The sequence below is a fragment of the Schistocerca piceifrons genome, chromosome 5 (assembly GCF_021461385.2).
Source record: "Schistocerca piceifrons isolate TAMUIC-IGC-003096 chromosome 5, iqSchPice1.1, whole genome shotgun sequence".
In the NCBI taxonomy this organism is placed as follows: Eukaryota; Metazoa; Arthropoda; class Insecta; order Orthoptera; family Acrididae; genus Schistocerca; species Schistocerca piceifrons.
The window spans coordinates 273326121-273347579 of NC_060142.1; the positions used below are offsets into that span (position 1 = coordinate 273326121).

General features: G+C 42.3%; 1 protein-coding gene across 1 annotated transcript in view; it reads right to left on the reverse strand.

Annotated features, from left to right (window-relative positions):
* Positions 1-21459, reverse strand: part of LOC124798940 (carnitine O-acetyltransferase-like) — a 97037-nt gene that overhangs the window by 18420 nt on the left and 57158 nt on the right. Inside the window, exons 7-9 of the mRNA XM_047262473.1 lie at positions 16989-17160; positions 9330-9508; positions 7086-7186 (exon numbers count right to left, since the gene is read on the reverse strand). Coding sequence (XP_047118429.1) covers positions 7086-7186; positions 9330-9508; positions 16989-17160 — 452 coding nt within the window. The remainder of the gene's footprint in view (positions 1-7085; positions 7187-9329; positions 9509-16988; positions 17161-21459) is intronic.

The window sequence follows — 21459 nt, forward strand, 5'->3', positions numbered from 1 at the left end:
TTTTTGAACACGCAAGGCAATACTGACCCTACGACTTAGAAGATAGGCTAAGGAAAGGCAAACCTACGTTTCTAGCATTTGTAGACTTACAGAAAGCTTTTGACAACGTTGACTGGAATACTCTTTCAAATTCTGAAGATGACAGATGTAAAATACAGAGAGTGAAAAGCTATTTACAATCTGAGCAGAAACCAGATGGCAGTTATAAGAGTCAAGGGGCATGAAAGGCAAGCGGTGGTTGGAGAAGGGAGTGAGACAGGGTTGTAGCCTACCCCCAATGTTGTTCAATCCATACATTGAGCAAGAGTAAAGGAAACAAAACTTTTGGAAAAGGAATTCAAATCCATGGAGGAAAATAAAAACTTTGAGGTTTTCTGATGACACTGAAATTCTCTGAGGGACAGCAAAGGCCCTGGAAGAGCAGCTGAACGGAATGGACAGTGTCTTGAAAGGAGGCTATAAGATGAACATCAACAAAAGCGAAATGAGGATAAATGGAATGTAGTTGAATTAAACCAGGTGAAGCTGAGGGGATTAGATTAGGAAATGAGACACTTCAAGTAGAAATGAGTTTTGCTATGCGGAGCAAAGCAAAATAACTGATGATGGCCGAAGTAGAGAGGATATAAAATGTAGACTGGCTATGGAAAAGAAAGCGTTCCTCAAGAAGAGAAATTTTTTAACATCGAGTATAGATTTAAGTGTTAGGAAGTCTTTTCTGAAAGTATTTCTATGGAGTGGAGCCATGTACAGAAGTGAAACATGGATGATAAACAGTGTAGACAAGAAGAGAATAGAGGCTTTCTAAATGTTGTGCTAAAGAAGAATGGTGAAGATCATGCAACTAATGAGGAGGTACTGAACAGAATTGGGGAGAACAGAAAATTGTGGCACAACTTGACTAGAAGAAGGGATTGGTCGGTAGGATACGTTCAGAGGCATCAAGGGATCACCAATTTAGTGTCGGAGGGAAGTGTGGAGGATAAAAATTGTTGAGGGAGACCAAGAAATGAATACACTAAGCAGATTAAGAAGGATGTAGGTTGCAGTAGTTATTCGGAGATGATGAGCCTTGCACAGGACAGATCAGCATGGAGAGCTGTAACAAACCAGTTTCTAGACTGAAAGTAGTAACAACAACAACAACAACAACAACAACAACAAGTTCTGGACAAAAATTGGGAGTACACACTGGAGACCCCACTCATGTAGGGTAGGTAACCGGGATGTGGTTTCACTACGTTGTGTCATAAGTCTTTTGCATGTTGTTGAGGGACAGTGAAAAGATGCTGACATTAGCTAAAGCTAACCACACAACAGACTTCAGGCAGATCAAATTGTTGGCAGTAAAATGGCCTTGGTGAAATCCACCCTGGGGCAGAGCCGAAAGACCATGGGACTCAAAGTACCAACACAGCTGTCAGATTACTACAGGGTGTTTCAAAAATGACCGGTATATTTGAAACGGCAATAAAAACTAAACGAGCAGCGATAGAAATACACCGTTTGTTGCAATGTGCTTGGGACAACAGTACATTTTCAGGCGGACAAACTTTCGAAATTACAGTAGTTACAATTTTCAACAACAGATGGCGCTGCAAGTGATGTGAAAGATATAGAAGACAACACAGTTTGTGGGTGCGCCATTCTGTATGTCGTCTTTCTGCTGTAAGCGTGTGCTGTTCACAACGTGCAAGTGTGCTGTAGACAACATGGTTTATTCCTTAGAACAGAGGATTTTTCTGGTGTTGGAATTCCACCGCCTAGAACACAGTGTTGTTGCAACAAGACGAAGTTTTCAACGGACGTTTAATGTAACCAAAGGACCGAAAAGCGATACAATAAAGGATCTGTTCGAAAAATTTCAGCGGACTGGGAACGTGACGGATGAACGTGCTGGAAAGGTAGGGCGACCGCGTACGGCAACCACAGAGGGCAACGCGCAGCTAGTGCAGCAGGTGATCCAACAGCGGCCTCGGGTTTCTGTTCGCCGTGTTGCAGCTGCGGTCCAAATGACACCAACGTCCACGTATCGTCTCATGCACTAGAGTTTACACCTCTATCCATACAAAACTCAAACGCGGCAACCCCTCAGCGCCGCTACCATTGCTGCACGAGAGACATTCGCTAACGATATAGTGCACAGGATTGATGACGGCGATATGCATGTGGGCAGCATTTGGTTTACTCACGAAGCTTATTTTTACCTGGACGGCTTCGTCAATAAACAGAACTGGCGCATATGGGGAACCGAAAAGCCCCATGTTGCAGTCCCATCGTCCCTGCATCCTCAAAAAGTACTGGTCTGGGCCACCATTTCTTCCAAAGGAATCATTGGCCCATTTTTCAGATCCGAAACGATTACTGCATCACGCTATCTGGACATTCTTCGTGAATTTGTGGCGGTACAAACTGCCTTAGACGACACTGCGAACACCTCGTGGTTTATGCAAGATGGTGCCCGGCCACATCGCACGGCCGACATCTTTAATTTCCTGAATGACTATTTCGATGATCGTGTGATTGCTTTGGGCTATCCGAAACATACAGGAGGCGGCATGGATTGGCCTCCCTATTCGCCAGACATGAACCCCTGTGACTTCTTTCTGTGGGGACACTTGAAAGACCAGGTGTACGCCAGAATCCAGAAACAATTGAACAGCTGAAGCAGTACATCTCATCTGCATGTGAAGCCATTCCGCCAGACACGTTGTCAAAGGTTTCGGGTAATTTCATTCAGAGACTACGCCATATTATTGCTACGCATGGTGGATATGTGGAAAATATCGTACTACAGAGTTTCCCAGACCGCAGCGCCATCTGTTGTTGAAAATTGTAACTACTGTAATTTCAAAAGTTTGTCTGCCTGAAAATGTACTGTTGTCCCAAGCATATTGCAACAAACGGTGTATTTCTATCGCTGCTCATTTAGTTTTTATTGCCGTTTCAAATATACCGGTCATTTTTGAAACACCCTGTATATGTTCAAGCAACTTGCACAGAACATTAGTGCGACTAATTGGGTAACAGTTGTCCATCTCAAGAGGATGTTTACCCATTTTCAGTACTGGGACAATCATGCTTTCTCACCAATGAGAAGGCAACTCACCCTTGCTCCAGACACTGTGGAAAATGGCAAAGATGTGTCTTTGGCAATCACCTGCTAAGTGTTTAAGCATTTTGTTGTGGATGCAGTCTAGCCCTGGGGCCGTGTAAGGGCAAAGAGCTACGACACTGAGGGACTTCTCACTCACTGAATGGAGCATTATATGGCTCCAGGTGGCGAGTAGTAAATGCTAAGCGAAGGTGTTCCACCCACTACTTGAGGACGCTTGCATAATACAAAGCAAAATGTTCGGTAACAGCATCTGGGTCAGTGTAGACAACATCATTTACAGAGATACAAGGGACCCATGGAGGGGACTAGTGTCAATGCAGGTGTCTAATCTTTGCACAAACCTGCAAATGAGGGCTACATGATCCAATGGTAGCAACATACCATTCCCAGAAATCTCTTTTCAGTCATTTTATGAGGCAGCAGACCCGGAAAAGAGCTACTTAAAGGAAACAAGGTGCTCCATTGACGGATATCACTTATGGTAATGGAGGGACAGTATGCGATTTCTAATGACCACAATACGTTCGGGGGTCCACCAAAGTATTATCTTCTGACAGGGAGTCGCAAGAAAGAGGGAATCAGTAAATCAACTGCCGAGATAATGGCTGCAGTTGTGCTCTGGACAGCCACATCGATACCTCCACGTCTCAGGGTGCAAACAACAGCAGTGGGTAAAATACCCCAATCAACTTTGGAGAGAGCCCAACTGGGTGGCTGCCCAGGCCAGTTACGCTGAGAGAGGATAAAGACTTTTGGAAATGACTACAATCACACAGGTCATCATGGACTCCCTGATGGATAGATGGATGGACAGAAGAAATCAGAAACTGCAATTGGAAAGTTCAATGGCCAAATAAGATCCATATGCCACACTGAAATGGGTGGGAACACCAGGATTTGAAAGAGAAAAATAGAGCTCTGTGAGCAAGTTTTCAAAAAGCTCTACCATGGCCAGTGGTCATAGTTGCTGCCCTCAATATTAGGAAGGGTGGGAGTGTTCCGGCATAACATCAAGTGCTGGCACGTCGGCCTGAACGACTCTCCACATGCACCAGGAATCAAGTATTGCAACTGTTTCTTGCATCCTATAGTTCGCACCCATGAGATGGACTATCACCAGCAGAACCGCTTCACGGCCGCAGCCATAGGGCACTGCTCCACCCCTCTGCATCCGACACTGAAGGAAGGTCGCAAGTCTTCCTTCATGTCGCATGATATTGTCTTTTACAGGGTTTTTAGTGGCAGCAGATGGGGGGCGCAAGGTGAGGTAGTCCGCTGACTTGGCACTTCCAAGTATCTTATTTCACATCCAGATGGCTTGGAGTGCTGACATCACAATCAGCTCCGCCACTGTCATATACCCGGTGATCCTTGTGTGTCTCTTCCCTCAGATTCACGGATCCCAAGGACAGCGTGGCCACAGGAGCCGCCAGAGGGTGTCATCATGACACCGAGGGATGACCCCATTGAGACAGAGCCTTTGCCTCCTCTCGTCCTACCGATGGAGCTGGACCCGCCCACACTGCAGCTGCTGTCATCTTCCACATCTGGTACTTGGCCTCTGGAGGTGGACGCGTACCCTTCTGAACATTTTCTGGGGGATGTTTCTGCCAGAGTGCAGGCTGGATGGTGGGGTACGGCCGGAAGCTTGACGTCCCCTGCAACCACAGCTTTCAGTCCAGTGCAGCGTCCACCCTCTGGCCTCCCCCACCGTTGTCGCGCTCGCTACACAATGATGGTACTTCGGTTTGGGAGGGGGGGCAGTAATGTTCCAGCGTAACATCAAGTGCCGGCATGTCGGCCTGAACGAAACATCAGAGAAGCCTGTGAGACTATGTCAGCCAACAGAACTCTGACTAGGACGACACTATGACAGGAGAGGCACTTATATGAAGAGAGTATAAGCGCCCCTCCAGTTAGCCTCGGCCACACTAGAAGAGCCCCACTAGAAGACGAGCTGTGATATAAACTCTATAGCAGTGACTATGAACTTGTGATTTGTTTGCATGGAAATGGTATATATTGAAGGAATTGAGTATTTGCATGTCACCAATTGGTTGACCTCATTGTAAAAAGGCAAAATTAAGTATTGTCAATTTACTTTACTGTAATAAGCTCCGGTAATAAGATTTGCTGGAATTATTGTTTCGCTATCTGAGAAAGCAGCATCCTAGGCACCCTATATTAGACGAGTGGGCACGATCCCACAGGGAGGAGCTGAGAAAACAGTGCATAAAATGCATTCTGGGGCATCTCATCATCAGGAGGCACATACACATTACAGACAGCAAATTCCACAGATGCCTCCACATGAACAGTGCAGCCTGTTAAGTTGCGTGGCACTTATTTTCTGTAGATAGAGTCCAGAATGTGCATGGAAACACCAGCCAAACTTCTTTCACAGACAGTGTGATTCTTAAAATAGCCCCAATAACTGCAGAGGGTGGGGGTCCATATTCCTGGGAAACAAGTTTCCCAGAGAGCAAAGCAAAGAGCAGGAGAAATGCACAAGAGACGTCATAGCTGAGTCAGGTGGCAGGAAAAACTACTGCCATTTCACTGGAGGATAACACTGCCAGTATCCTGTGGGGACTTGAAGGGACCAAGGAGTCAGATCATTCCTCAGGGCTGCAGCTGCCACTGGTTGCGAGGATACGGAATCAATACACATTTTTTTCTGAATCAGGGTGTGTGTGTGTGTGTGTGTGTGTGTGTGTGTGTGGGGGGGGGGGGGGGGGGGGGGGGGGGAGGAAGCCCGGAGCCTCCAGAAATGTCACTTTGGATACAGAGGCAGTTTCTTGTCCTCCTCCTCACATGATTTTGACTTGTGCAAGGGCTTTCTGCCCCAGATTCTGGAGCTCTTGGTAAGGGGTGCTGGAGGAGAGCATTGCTTCTCCGCCGAGGGTTGCGAATGAATATTGCTGGTGGGTAGGGAGCCAACACTCGGAAAGGGGGTGTGATTAAAGCAGTAGAGAAGGGCTCCCGTGGAACAGGGGAGCAGGTGTAGTAGAGCAGCGCCAGTGCCTAATGTAGAAGACACGGAGTGGAATGGTACAGTCACTAGAGAGGGTGACAAACTTGTAGCTATAGCATGCATTATCATCATACATGCAGGATGTAGATGATCATATTTCTTCTTGTTCTCGTTACAGGGGAGTCGATCAAGAGTCTTGTAGTTTCTTTTCCTGTTGGAAACATGTCTGTAAAATTTGGAGTGGGGGGAGAAAAAAGATATGGGACATCAAACCTAACAATGGAGACCATATAGTTATGAAGGAAAAGTTTTAGAATGCTGGAAGGCAAGAAAATGAAGTGTCCCAAATCACACCAAATCCAAGCACAACTGACACCAAGGAGACTATCCAATGGAAAGCAAGGAGGGGAGGAAATTGAACAATAAACTTGCAACATGGAAAGAAATAGTGCTTCAAGCGCTAGGCCTCTGTGATGGTCAAGCACATACTCATGAAAGACATTCGAGCCCCCTGAGGAGCAAACAAAGAATGAAAACTTTGCTAGCTTTCAGGTGACTACACACACACACACACACACACACACACACACACACACACCTGAGCCTGTTGATGACTCAATCCTTTTACTATTCGGTGAGTGGTATCCTTTACTCCTAAATTATTTAAATTCTGCCGGAGCCTTTCCTATCATATTAACATGACTTTTCAATATTCAGGCAATTTGCAGATGTGGATAAAGTGTGTAGTTTTATGTTCTTTTGAGTAGAGAGATAGAGATAGAGAGAGAGAGAGAGAATCCAAATTACTACTGGTCATAGAAAAAAAATTAAGTGTGTTTAATTTGACATTATTTGTATAAAAAACAATAGGAGAAAAGGAGGATAGGTGAAAAAGAGGGGACATCTTGTATATAGCATTTACTGTAGCATGGTATTTAGAGTTGGATTTTGAAGTGTCCATCTTTCAAGAGAAGGTACTTTACATAAACTTACATGTAATCCATGATATGGTCCATCAAATTAGCAATGGGAGGCCCCTCGGCAGGACTATGCTCATATGTCAGTCCTAATTCTCCATCAGGACCAACCACAAACTGAAAAAAAAATTAACACTAAAAATAAGTCATCTCTGATGTAATTGCTGAATTAAATGGAAGAGAGAGGAAGGGGGATTGAGAGAGCGTGGGGGTGGGGGGTGGGGGGGGGGAGGAGGGAGGAGATGGAAATGGAGAGGTAGAAGGACAGGGAAAGACTATTTAATGGATTTGCATACATATGAGGAGCACAATAACATTCTGCAAGTAAAAAAGTAAATTGCTCAAAGAAAACAGCTTGAAAGTACATACATTATTAAATTACAATAATGTGTACCAAAAATAAAATATTTTTATGCTAACTAGAAGACAGAATGACATGCCACTAATTAAGGAGGCAAACTGCAAGTACTGCTGATTGCACACATTTAAAAGTAGAAAAAACTATCCTAGATCTTGGAACTGTTGTTCCTCAGGGAGAAGACAATGATGAAGAGGGAGATTGTAGAGGGAGTGGTGAATTTTACTTGTGATGGAAGTAAATACCTTCAAGACTTTCTTCTTACTGTTCTGCCTATGTGCTGTTTGTAATTCTGGTCTGTTCATCTTTCAATGTCATTTAATTATCTGGTCAGTCTTCATTAATATTTTCTTATGTTTTGTGATCTATTCTCACTGTTCAGCTCCCCCCCCCCCCCCCTTCATCTTCCACTTCCTTGGTTTCATAACAGGTGGTTGCCCTCAGTTTAGGGTATGAATAATTTTACTCTCCTTTCTAACCTCGCTCACAGTTTCTTTTTTTACTCTCTGAGGAAAAAACAACAGTTAAAAAGTTAGAATAGTTTTTTCTACTTTGAGAAGTATCCCAAAGTCTTCCCCTCATTCAGTATTATAGACTGAAGTAAAGTTGGACAGAAAGCTGAGTAAGTAATGAAAGGAGGAGGATCAGTTTTTAACCAAATGAGACTCTTTGTATTATAAAATTTATATCTGTAAAAGAAAGAGGGAAAAAAGGTGAAGGTTTAATGCTGCATCAATGAAAAGAGGTCTTGTTCAGTGCTCGGTTTGACCTACAGCTAATAGCAATATGTCAAATTGCAAAAAAATCAACAGTTGTTAATACAATTTTGAGAGTACCCAATTGTAATGTATACAACTTAGGTGAATAATGCATATACTGTTGGGAGCACCAAGAGGCTGTCCACTCTCAATGCTGTTGTCGATAGGAAAGTTGTAATGTCAGAAGAGTAAAGTGAAATGCAGGAAAACTTGCACAGGATAGACAACAGCAGTTAACCCTGGATATAAAGAGGCAAAGAGATGGATTACTGTTTGATTACACTATTGGCAATAAATCACTAGAATTGGTAACAAAGGAAAATAAGCAGGAGCAACCATTGCCCAGAGTGAGCAAAAATAGAATGACCACATGAAAATACTACAAAAATCAGATGCCAGTCAGATTCACTGAAAGAAACTTAAGTAAATGTAATTTATCCATAAAAGAAGGATTTTACAAACTCCTCGTTCACAAGATTCTTGAGCAGTGCTCATCAGAGTGGAGCCCTTACTGGATAGCAGTAACAGAGCGGGAAGGGAGGGATGGAGAAGATTAAATAAAGAGTGGTACACATTGTCACATCTTTGACTGTCATTTCATTTGGCAAGAAGTGCAGGCTATCGTACAGAAAAGGGGATATCTGAGAATGCCAGTGGCAGAGCCTCTTAATGTGACAACGCACCCAGTCTTTGCACACATTCTGTGCAGAAATAGTAGAAAGAATACAACGGAGACACTTAACATCTAGTTCCCCCAATGGTCAAGGTACTTCAATCATGAATACTTTTGCGATGAAATGGCTCACTGTCACAGTGAAATTTGAAGTCCACAAGACCACTACCGAACTCTAATTACAGTTTTGGCGTGTCATTTTTTCTGATGTGTAGAGTGTGAAAGAGAAGCAGCTGTGTGATTCTATGTATGCAATCACAATTCGATATTCACACAATGTACACAGTAATCATGCTCTTCAATATTCTCCAGCTGTGCCTAAACAAGACAGAGACAGAATCTACAGAAACAATAAGTAGTACTCCTCATTTATCAGAAAAAGATAAGTAATTTATCTACATGCTTCCAAAGAATTCTGCAAATTAATATGTGTAATACATCTAATATTTTTTACATAACTTGTTTACATACCTGTACAGTTTTGTCATACCAACGATTTGCACCATTCACTTTACTTCCAAGTCCATGAACCATTTGCAAAGCATTTACTGTTGATTTATTCAAGCCCTTTAAGTTAGGATTGGGCTTGTCAAGGCACATAAGGAACAAAGATGTCTTAATGCTGTCTAGTGCGTAACTATTTGATTTATCTGAAAAGAGGAAAACAAGTCAAGTATGAATGGGGAAACAATGTCAGGTGTTATTAAGACACATTGTCTACAGTATGTATCCTCTCTTTTCTTTGTTTTGGCATCACTGTAGTACTTGTCCTCTCTTACTGGTAACAATGCATAAGAAAACTGGCTACAAAATGAACTACTGGAGAGTATAATAGGCAATGTTGATGGTCCTCATTGGTTCGCAGCTGGATTCCATCGTGCCGATGACACAATATATAAGGTGATTAAGAATGAGTCATTGGGTTTTGGTGTGTTACAGCTTTCAATATATAATACCCACCCATTTGTACTAATAAACAATCCAAAGAGCATATGTTAAAGCTTTGTTTATGCCATTACAGGTTCCATTTTGATCCGTCAGGTGGTAGGGCGATAAAAGTTTGCAAAATTGAGACTAATCAAGAGAAAGCATTTTGTGTTGTAATATGAGAAGACAGAATCCATCAGTACCATGCAGTAGGCATTCCAAAGACAATACAACATACAGCCACCAACACGCCAAAGCATTCTGTGATGGTATTGACAGTTCACGGACACAAGTTGCTTCTGTAAAGGAAGACGCTCCAGGAGACCACTCATCACAGAGGAAACAATGGGGAGTGTTTGAGATGTGTTCTTTCATAACCCAATGAAATGTACACATTGTACAATTCATGAACTGGGCATTCCTTAGCCATTTGCGTGGAAGATTCTGCAGAAGCAATTACATCAGAAACCGTATTGCATACAGGTGTTGTGACGTTTACGGCCAAATGACTGCACCATCAGGAGTGAATTTTGTGAAGTTTTCCAGGGAGCAATGAAAGATGACTAATTTCCCTGCTGATTCATGTTCAGTGATGAGACGACGTTCCATTTAAACAGTAAAGTCAATCGTCACAACGTCTGCATAAGGGGCATGGAAAATCCCAATATTACAGTGGAGACTAAAAAGATTCTTCAAAGGTGTATGTCTTCCATGCTGTGTTGCATAGCAATGTTTAAGGATCCCACTTTTCCAGAACAGGTTGTTTTCGAAACTGATAGCTGTTAATCAACATTTCATATTCCAACAAGATGAGCTCCACCTCATTGGCATAGATATGTGCATTGTCATCTGAACAAGAAAATTCTAAACTGGAGGGTCGGGCGATGAGCTCAGGATGATTTGGCACTACTCAGGTGGCTCCCTTTACAGTTCATGACTCTTTTCTTTGGAGATATGTCCAGTGTCTGTGTGTTCTGACAACACTGGTTGAACTCCAGGACTGCATCACTGCCACACTGGTGAACACTGACAGGGACATGCCCAAACATGTATGGGCTTAGCCTGACTACCGCTTAGATGAGGGTAGTGCAAGAGAGATAATATAGAACATTTGTAATGATGTGCAAGAACTGAAAAATGTGTTTTTTCATACAATGTATCAATTACTATTTTGTACGTAATATTTTGTGAAAAACATTCATACAAAACCCAATGGATCATTTATAATCACTGTGTTTCGATGATCCAACTGGCTACCATGTTCAGGTGAGATTGCAGGTGCAGAATCACACTGGAACTGAGGTAACATCACATACAGCAGCTCATTAATACCCTTTTTCAGATGTTTTAGTATACAAAAAAGAAATTGGGACTTTGGAACGCAGTGTATACAGTAAACCTATGCATAAGGACCACTACCTCCATGCTACTAGTTGTCATCCATTACATACACAGTTCAAGAGAGCTTATGCTATTTCGGATTCTGATAATCAAATACTGGAACTGGATTACCTTAAGGTTGCTTTCAGGCAAAATGGATATACTGATCATCAAATTGCCCATGGTTTTCAATTGGGACCACCATGTGGACCAACAATGGACACTTAATTCATTTGGTTTTTTACCGTTTGCGGGGAGTATTTCTTGGAAAATTTTAAGAATCCTCAGCAAATACGACATTAAAAGTGTCCTTTTACCTTTGGCCAAAACCAGATCACTTTCTGGATCTGTTGAGGATGATTTGGGATTGAGGAAGCCTGGAGTATATAAAATTATTCCCTGCCACTGCAGAAGGGCTTATACTGGACAGACTATTTGAATGGTTCATGACCGATATGTTGAACATAAACGTCTTAAGTCTGCTCCAGCTTGAAAAATTAGCCGTCGCTGAACATTGTCTCAGCGAAGGGCATAATGTGTCACTTAAAGAGATGCAAATTATTGCTCTGGCTTCCCATTACTGAGATTGTGCCTTAAGGAATCCACAGAAATATGATTATTCAAGGACATTACTAACAGAGATAAAAGTTTTCCTTTAAACAAGACGTGGGCTCCTATTTTAACAGATATAAAACAACAATGGTCTGGTTTTCAACCAGCTGCATCTTAATTTGCAATTCATCACTTTTGTTAGTTTCTACTGCTGGTGGCGCAGCAATTCTTCACTTCACAGAGGGCAGCCCTTTCGCCTCTCATGGACATGCAATGACCTGTTCCTGGGGTATGAAAGGTATCTGATGTTAGCTCAGTTTCTCAGTGAATGTGCACCTTGTACTCTCCCAGAAGAGGCTGGCCAGTTGGCCGTCGAAATACCCTGTTGTAAGGACAATGAAATCTGGCCATATACTGGTGAAGAGCATCAACATTTATCAAGCCAGAAAAATCTTTGTAATCCCAGTAGGTGATGTCTGTATGCACTGCTGAGCCCTATACAGGGCGAAGTGAAATTCGCGGACTCGGGCTTCGCAGCACGACTCCTCACATGTCAGCAGTCTCACAAAATTTTAGTCGGCGAGTACATCCAGCAGAAAAAGGACGTTAAAGAGTGGCAATCTGACAACATTGTAACCACATGTATGGTAACTATCTCTGTCAGCACATATTAGTCATGCTGTACAGTTGGTGCAGTGGATAGTTTTGGGTTAGTGTGCAGGAGGTCGATGGTTCAATCCTTGGTTGAGGCATATGTTTTTTATTTGGTAAATGTAGTCCAGGTGGTACAGTATCTGGCATCAAACATCAACAGTGATTGCAGTGGGTCCCCTAGAAAGCATCTCCACCTACATACTACAATCTTGGAAATGGAAGATTGATCAGCTTTGAAAGAAGCCCTTTCCACGTCGTGGGCATGAATTTATTTGCACCCCTTCATCTACTAAATGCGAAACCTGTTTTCTTTGTACCCTCCTCCAATGGTCTGATAGATTAGGACCATCTATTATTATTACCTCGTTCAGGTCTATTACATTTCGTTAGACCTTATGTTACCAGTAAGACTAGCAACGTGCTTTGGGGATAATGTGCAAATTCTGTTACAATTTGTATGTGTTATCACTATCATCCCTCTAAATAAACATTGAGTCTGGTAACCGCATGCGCACATATCTCAATGCATCAATCATCATCATCATCATCATCATCATCATCATCATCATCCTATCGCTGGGATTGTGGAAACATCATGTCTATTACCGTTACAGAAGCAGTGTAACTAAAAACCGAACATTTCACAATTAGCGATGTCAGGATGAATCATGCAGAACAATGTCTGTCAGAGGGGTAATGTGCGTTAGGTGTAACAGCACGCAGAGCGTATGGCATGTTTATACTGTATGCGCTATCCACCAGACAGGGACTAGTTGCAAGCAGAATAACGTGCCCATGACAGACTCCAATATACATGCATACACGTATCGAATTTTCTCATTGTAAACCTCTACACTGGTGGGGCAGACATATGGCATACACAAACGATGAATATGTGGATATGCTTCTGGTCCTTGGTGCACTGATAACCAGGCTGGTGTTGCCACTTGTGAATATGCTGCTAGATATCCTCGTTGACGCCATCCAGATAAAAATGTGTTTCGTTGTCTGGAGCTGCATCTTCGGGAGTCAGGTTCCCTCCTTCCACCATCGTGTGACAGAGGTGGTCCATGGACTCTGCTGTACTCCAGCTACTGAGGAAGCTATTCTGGAGGTCATATACCAAGAACCTCAGCAAAGTACATGTACCAAAGCAAGGCAGCTGCATGTCTTGCAACACACACTTGTTAACATGCTGCACGGGCATGGGCTGCACCCCTATCATTATGCTTCCATGCAACACCTGCATCCTGCAGATCGCCATCAGTGGATGCAATTCTGTGAATGGTTCCAACAACAACGGGAAGCCAATGATGACTTCATGAACACCGTAATACAGTTGGATGAAGCAGCATTCACTTTTGAGGGTATCTTCAATACGCACAATGCCCACCATTGATGTGAGGTTAACCTGCACGTCACCCACGACCGTGGATATTAAGATTGCTTTGGTGTCAACGTCCGGGCGGGAATATTGGGCGACAGGTGTTTGGCCCCTACATGTTGCCTGACTGGTTGATTGCATGAAGGTATCATGCATTCCCCTCAAACTATCTGCTTCATGCATTGGAAGATGTTCCACTACATGTTTGGCAGAGGATATGGTTCCAACATGATGGCGCACCTCCACACTCTGGAATTTATGTTCGAAAGTATTTGGACAGAACAGCTCCTGGGAAATGGCTCAGACATGGAGGTCTGATTGTATGACGACTGCATTCACCTGACCTAAATCCCCTGGATCTCTTTCTGTGGAGAAACCTGAAGGAGCATGTGCACTTTACTCTGCTGATGAATTTAGAAGAACTGGTAGCGTGTGTTCATGCTGCTTTTGTTACTGTGGACGAGGCTTTGCTGTGAAGGGTCCAGAGCTGTATATTCCAGCAGGTTGTGCAATGTTTGGATGAGCAGGGAGGTCGCTTTAAGCATCTGTTGTTCGGAGGACAAAGTATTCTGTTATGAAGGTCATGTAGTCATTAATGTGGACATTATTATTGTCACTGGTTGCTAATGTGTGACATCTGAGCACTCATATTATATATACAAAAGGTGTTCAAAAAGTTTTGCACAGTCGTCTCTAATTTTTTATTTTTTTTTTTTTTTTGCAGGAGGAGAATGAAATTTTTTGTGAACATACTTGGAACATTTAGCTATAAGTTGGTATATAAAAGCATTTTCTTTTATTTACAGGTGAGTCATAATGGCCCATGAAGTAGATGTCAGGTTGCTACAATGGTCGGTAATGGTGTTCCTCTTCAAGACGGGCGATGACTCTGCCACATCGATTCACAGGAAGTTGCTCCCTGTTTATGGGGAGGACACAGTGGATCCCATCAGTTGCAGAGGTTTAAAGAATGAGATCTCTCTCTACTGGACAATCCACGGTGCGGTAGATCATCGATGGCAGTGAGTGATGTGAGTAAGGAGACCACTGATCAAATAATCCAAAATGACAGATGTGTGATGACATGACAGCTTGCTGAAATGACTCGTTTGTCATTGGGTAGTGGGGTATCATTGGTACAGTCACTAGGGTACAGAAAAATCTGTGCACATTGGGTGCCTAGATTATTGACAAGAAAAATGAGTGCGAGGGTCTCATGAAGACCTATACTGAAGAGTGGAAACAGTGTCTTGACAGCGTCATTACCCAGGATGAAACATGGTTGTTTTTGTCCGAATCTGAGAGCAAAACCCAATCCATGGAGTGGTGTGATCCGGGTTCCCCTTGGAAGAAGAAACCAAGACTTACAAGAACAGCAGGCCGAAAGGTGAAGGCCTCCTTCTTCTGGTATCAGTGTGGTGTCATTTTCATTGACTTTTTGGAACCTGGCTCCACAATTAACCGAGACCTTTACTGTTTGTCATTGGACAAGCTGCAATGTGCCATCAAGACCTACAGACCACAGCTTCAGGGTCAGCACATCAGACTACACCATGACAATGCCAAACACCATACAGCCCTTATGATGCACAAGAAAACCAGGAAAATGGGTTGGAAAATTGTTCCTCATCCTTCCTACAGTTTGGACTTGGCTCCGCCTGATTTTTACCTCTTTGGAAATCTGAAGGCCCACCTGCGCAGTAAAACATTTGATAGTGAGAATGACGTATTTGCCATGTCAAGTGATGGTGTAAAAGTCAATCCCACAGAATTTTACGAAAGTACATTTACATCATAGAAAGAACGTTGGGCCAGATGCATCACAATTGCTGGAGGCTACATTGAGTAGGTTCAATGTAAAGCTAAATGTTCAAAGTATGTTCACAAAAAAATTTCATTCTCCTCCTGCAAAAAATAAAAAATGTAGAGACAACTGTGTGTGCTATCATCTTTAGCATCTCGAAATTGATACTGTTTTTGTAGTTATTCTGTCCTGTGACAGGTAATTTGTTTCAACTGTCTATTATTTGTCTAACCATGTATTTCTTATGTTCAGCATTACAAAATGTTGTAAATTTAGGATACACGTGATCTAAGAAATGGTGTATATTACAGTATGAAATGTTGTTGTTGTTGTGGTCTTCAGTCCTGAGACTGGTTTGATGCAGCTCTCCATGCTACTCTATCCTGTGCAAGCTTCTTCATCTCCCAGTACCTACTGCAACCTACATCCTTCTGAATCTGCTTAGTGTATTCGTCTCTTGGTCTCCCTCTACGATTTTTACCCTCCACGCTGCCCTCCAATGCTAAATTTGTGATCCCTTGATGCCTCAAAACATGTCCTACCAACCGATCCCTTCTTCTAGTCAAGTTGTGCCACAAACTTCTCTTCTCCCCAATCCTATTCAATACCTCCTCATTAGTTACGTGATCTACCCACCTTATCTTCAGCATTCTTCTGTAGCACCACATTTCGAAAGCTTCTATTCTCTTCTTGTCAAAACTAGTTATCGTCCATGTTTCACTTCCATATGAAATGTCAGAATGAAATTAGCAAATAAAAAAAATGCGCCCCAACCGAGGATCAAACCCTCGATCTAATGCATGCTAACCTAACACTCTATCCACTGCACCAACTACATGGCCCGGCTAACATGTGCTGACAGAGGTAGTTACCATACATGTGGTAACAGTGTTGCCAGATTGGCACTCTTGAATGTCCTTTTTCTGCCGGATGTGCTCGCTGACTGAAATTTTGTGACCTTTTTTTTTATTGCTGGCATGCAAGGAGTCACACTGTGAAGCCCAAGTGTGCGAATTTCGCTTTAACATGTATAACAGAACATAATTATTACTGGTTTAAGAAATTTCTTATTACAGGACTTGACATGGAGTATGCTCTTCATTTGGGAGGGCTGTTGGTAACTAATAAATTGATTATTAAGAGTTACAAATGTACTTTATATACACAGACATTTCATCTAACCTCAATTATGCTTCAGAACAGGCTACACTGGCAGCCTCCACTCCTCCAATGACAGCAGAATTCCAATGTCAAACATCAGTAGTAAATGCAAATAAAGCTGGTGGTATGAATCATAATTGGCCTCTTTTGCTATGGATTATTATGCATCCTAACCACAGGAAGCAAGAAATATTCTTAAAATAGCAGGAGGAAGGAGGAGGAATAGAAGAATAAGCTAATGTCATGACCATCACAACTTTGTCACTACCTTTAGCTAGTTTCTTGTATGCTTTCCCCCATGTGTTTCTGTTCTCTGTGGTGAGGATTCCCAAAGGAGTTGATGGATACTGCGAACCTTCGACCACCTTTTGAAGCTGCTGCAAAATCTGATCTTCACTCAATGGTTCATAGTTAGCACCAAAGACTTCCACATAAAAGAACTGAAAAGGAAGCAAATAAGGTAATGTATTATCTTTATAGAAAAGAGAGATACAAACATAATCTTTATTGTAAATTACAGTGACTTAAAATATAAACATGCATAGATTTATGCTATTGCGTAGTAGCATATTCACAAAAGCAAATAAACAATGTTAGTATAAAGCAACCTCCATAGATAAAAGAAAGCTGTTTTATAAAAGACAGATGACACTATATCATGTCTATGTAACAATACAATGTTATTCTTTTTTTTTTAAGAAAACTTAATGTGTGTTGAGTTTTGAACTGCAATTTGCAAAGTATAAGGACCATGATATAACACTGGAGATGAATTACGATCTGGACTGTCATTCTGTATTGAAAACTGGAGACTATTGTCAAGTTTTCTTGTTCTAATGATGAGTGAGCACCAAAATAACTCATAATATTATCCAGAGTTAGATTTCATACAGAGTAGCAACAAATTTTACATGAGAATTACAGACGTACACTAAGATGGTTTTAAGGATCCTCAAATGAGAATTGGAATAATAATTAACACCAGTTTGTATATACTATAGATAAAAAATGGGAAGACTGTATGTATTTGTCCAGTCAAGTTGTAAGGTCAACTACTCAGGAGGAGGAGGAGGAGGAGGAGGAGGAGGAGGAGATTAGTGTTTAACGTCCCATCGACAACGAGGTCATTAGAGACGGAGCACAAGCTCGGGTGGGGGAAGGATGGGGAAGGAAATCTGCCGTGCCCTTTCAGAGGAACCATCCCGGCATTTGCCTGAAGCGGTTTAGGGAAAAACCTAAATCAGGATGGCCGGAGACGGGATTGAACCGTCATCCTTCCGAATGCGAGTCCAGTGTGCTAACCACTGCGCCGCCTCGCTCGGTTTCACCTACTCACTAACTGAGTGAACACAACGCATAGAATACCTAGGGGAAGTAAATTACATAGGAGTCAAATGTGGGATAACACAAGCCTTGGTCCTCAAGCAGCAAGGTGTTATGTTATGTTGCCATAGCACGAATCAAATGTAAAAGACTGAACAAAAGAATGGTCAGCCACTACACCAGTTAAAGACTGCACAGTAGTGTATAGAATGTCCACTAAGAGCCACTAGCAGAAGGGAAAAAAAATTTACAAGTACTAACTGAAAAGTAAGGTACAAATTCACTGCTAGGAGACCTCCAGCTTTCTCTAAGGTCTAACATATCAAATAATTTTTGAAAATACAATGTAATTGGACGCCAACCTTTTCATGTGTCACTTGGAGAGGATTTTCCTAGAATCCATAAGCCTTCAGCCCCTAGTTTGGTTTAGATACACTAATGACATCTTTGCCATATGGACTCTTGGTGAGGCTGACTTGTTAAAATTCTGAGGGTCAGCTACACACTTCTGTTCACATTAAACCTACTGACAAACAACATTACTTACATTTTGACAGTTGCCATTCTTTCCAAGTTACACGTTCCTCCTCATACAGCATTGGCATTCAAATCAAACATATCTGTCCCAATGCAGACTCTTTACACCAATATACCACTACTCTCACCTCAACCTTCACTGTTCAAAACCAGATTTCTCAGGCTATCACATTCAATCCTGGTGCTGCTGATGACTCCATAAAATAACTTAGGAGTACACTTCTTGTTAGCTAAGACTATGACTTCTTACAATCATGCCTTGAAATGAGGTCCAATTCTGTCAGACATTTTGCCCACCACACTAAGAATAGTTTTTCGTTGTCTCTTCACAACACCCTTGTCAGATCCTATGCTCCTTGTGCACCCATTTCCCTATGCTTTGGCTCTTACCCCTGTGACCATCCCTGCTATAAGACTTGCCCTATGCAACTCCCTGTCAGCACCTATACAAGCTCTGTAACTGGTAAAACATACACTATCAAAGAGAAAGCCACCTGTGATATACATATCGAGTACCACTTGTGTAAACTGTTCGACCTTTTACATTGGCATGGGCATAAGCAGAGGCCGTATACTGGGAACACACAATATTCTGTTGCAGAGCATACTCGAAAAAATAACAGTCGTGACATCAGTGCCCGTTCCACCACATGTGCCATTTGGATTTTTCCCCCCAGATTCCAGTTTCCCAGAATTGCCCAGGTGGGAACTGGTGTTACAACATGTCCTTGGTTCTTCCCACCCACCTGGCCTTAATTTGTATTAATTTTTTTGGTCTCAGTATTTCCTCTCAGTAACTATACCTTTCTTCATTCCCTTTTAGTTTTCTATATTTTTTATTTTCTGACCTGACCCCGGGTCAGTGGAGACTTACCAGCCAGGATGAGAAGGAGAGACTGCTTGTTGGGGGCTGCACAGGATGAGATTTGAAAATCTGAGAGCTTAAAGGTGGAAGATGGTGCAATACACAAGACTGAGATGATGATAAAACATCATGCATGAGTTATAATAGTGAAAGCCAAGTGCATTTCTCCTAAACCTTCTTTTCCTTCACACCTCTTCCTTCCCCTTCAATCGTTCTGGTAAAAGTAGCAGGCAATGGCTTGGAAAGCTTGCAAATTTCAATATCTTTGTTTGTGTGTTCTCCTGGTGCCACTTTGTGAGTGGATTTTTTTTTTTTTTTTTTTGTTTTGTTTTAATCTACAGAAACAAAATTAACTGATTTTTCATGGCCTATGAAGAAAAATGGAAAATTTTGTGGAGTGCAACATTTTAGACAGTGAAACATACATCAGACATGACGGACAATGGAATTGCAAATGGGCAAAATATTCATTCTACCATCTACTATTAGGTGATACAAAAACAAGGAATGTTTTTGTGGGCAATTTGCTTATACAACAAAACAAAGCACGTTAATACACTGCATGATATGAAAGCTCTGTTACTGTCATTTGGATGACTTTACTTCTTTTAAAATTTGAAGAAAAGCTTAGAGCTCATGCTCTTGTTTGAATAATTTATGGATATCAATGGTGATTAAGTGGATAAGACAGTACAGGTATGCTCTAAATGTGCATCAACTTAAAAAGAGGGCATATGTATCTCTCCTTCTGCATAATTTTTGTCACAATTACTGACAATGAATTAAAGCAGATGCATGTGGAAAAAAAGACACATTCAATTGTTACCAAAATATTACTGCTCCATTAGCCCATATAAACAGCAAAATCCTGCCTTTGAGATAATTTAGCCTCATATATACAAGGGGGATTCAAAAAGTCATTACACGTTATTACTGAATGCTGCAGTACACTAAAAAATAACATAGATACACAATACTATTTTTCTAAAAACAAAGATGATGTGACTTACCAAATGAAAGTGCTGGCAGGTCGACAGACACACAAACAAACACAAACATAAACACAAAATTCAAGCTTTCGCAACAAACTGTTGCCTCATCAGGAAAGAGGGAAGGAGAGGGGAAGACGAAAGGAAGTGGGTTTTAAAGGAGAGGGTAAGGAGTCATTCCAATCCCGGGAGCGGAAAGACTTACCTTAGGGGGAAAAAAGGACAGGTATACACTCGCACACACGCACATATCCATCCACACATACAGACACAAGCAGACATATTTAAAGACAAAGAGTTTGGGCAGAGATGTCAGTCGAGGCAGAAGTGTAGAGGCAAAGAAGTTGTTGAAAGACAGGTGAGGTATGAGTGGCGGCAACTTGAAATTAGCGGAGATTGAGGCCTGGCGGATGACGAGAAGAGAGGATATACTGAAGGGCAAGTTCCCATCTCCGGAGTTCGGATAGGTTGGTGTTGGTGGGAAGTATCCAGATAACCCGGACGGTGTAACACTGTGCCAAGATGTGCTGGCCGTGCACCAAGGCATGTTTAGCCACAGGGTGATCCTCATTACCAACAAACACTGTCTGCCTGTGTCCATTCATGCGAATGGACAGTTTGTTGCTGGTCATTCCCATATAGAATGCGTCACAGTGTAGGCAGGTCAGTTGGTAGATCACGTGGGTGCTTTCACACGTGGCTCTGCCTTTGATCGTGTACACCTTCCGGGTTACAGGACTGGAGTAGGTGGTGGTGGGAGGGTGCATGGGACAGGTTTTACACCGGGGGCGGTTACAAGGGTAGGAGCCAGAGGGTAGGGAAGGTGGTTTGGGGATTTCATAGGGATGAACTAAGAGGTTACGAAGGTTAGGTGGACGGCGGAAAGACACTCTTGGTGGAGTGGGGAGGATTTCATGAAGGATGGATCTCATTTCTGGGCAGGATTTTAGGAAGTCGTATCCCTGCTGGAGAGCCACATTCAGAATCTGATCCAGTCCCGGAAAGTATCCTGTCACAAGTGGGGC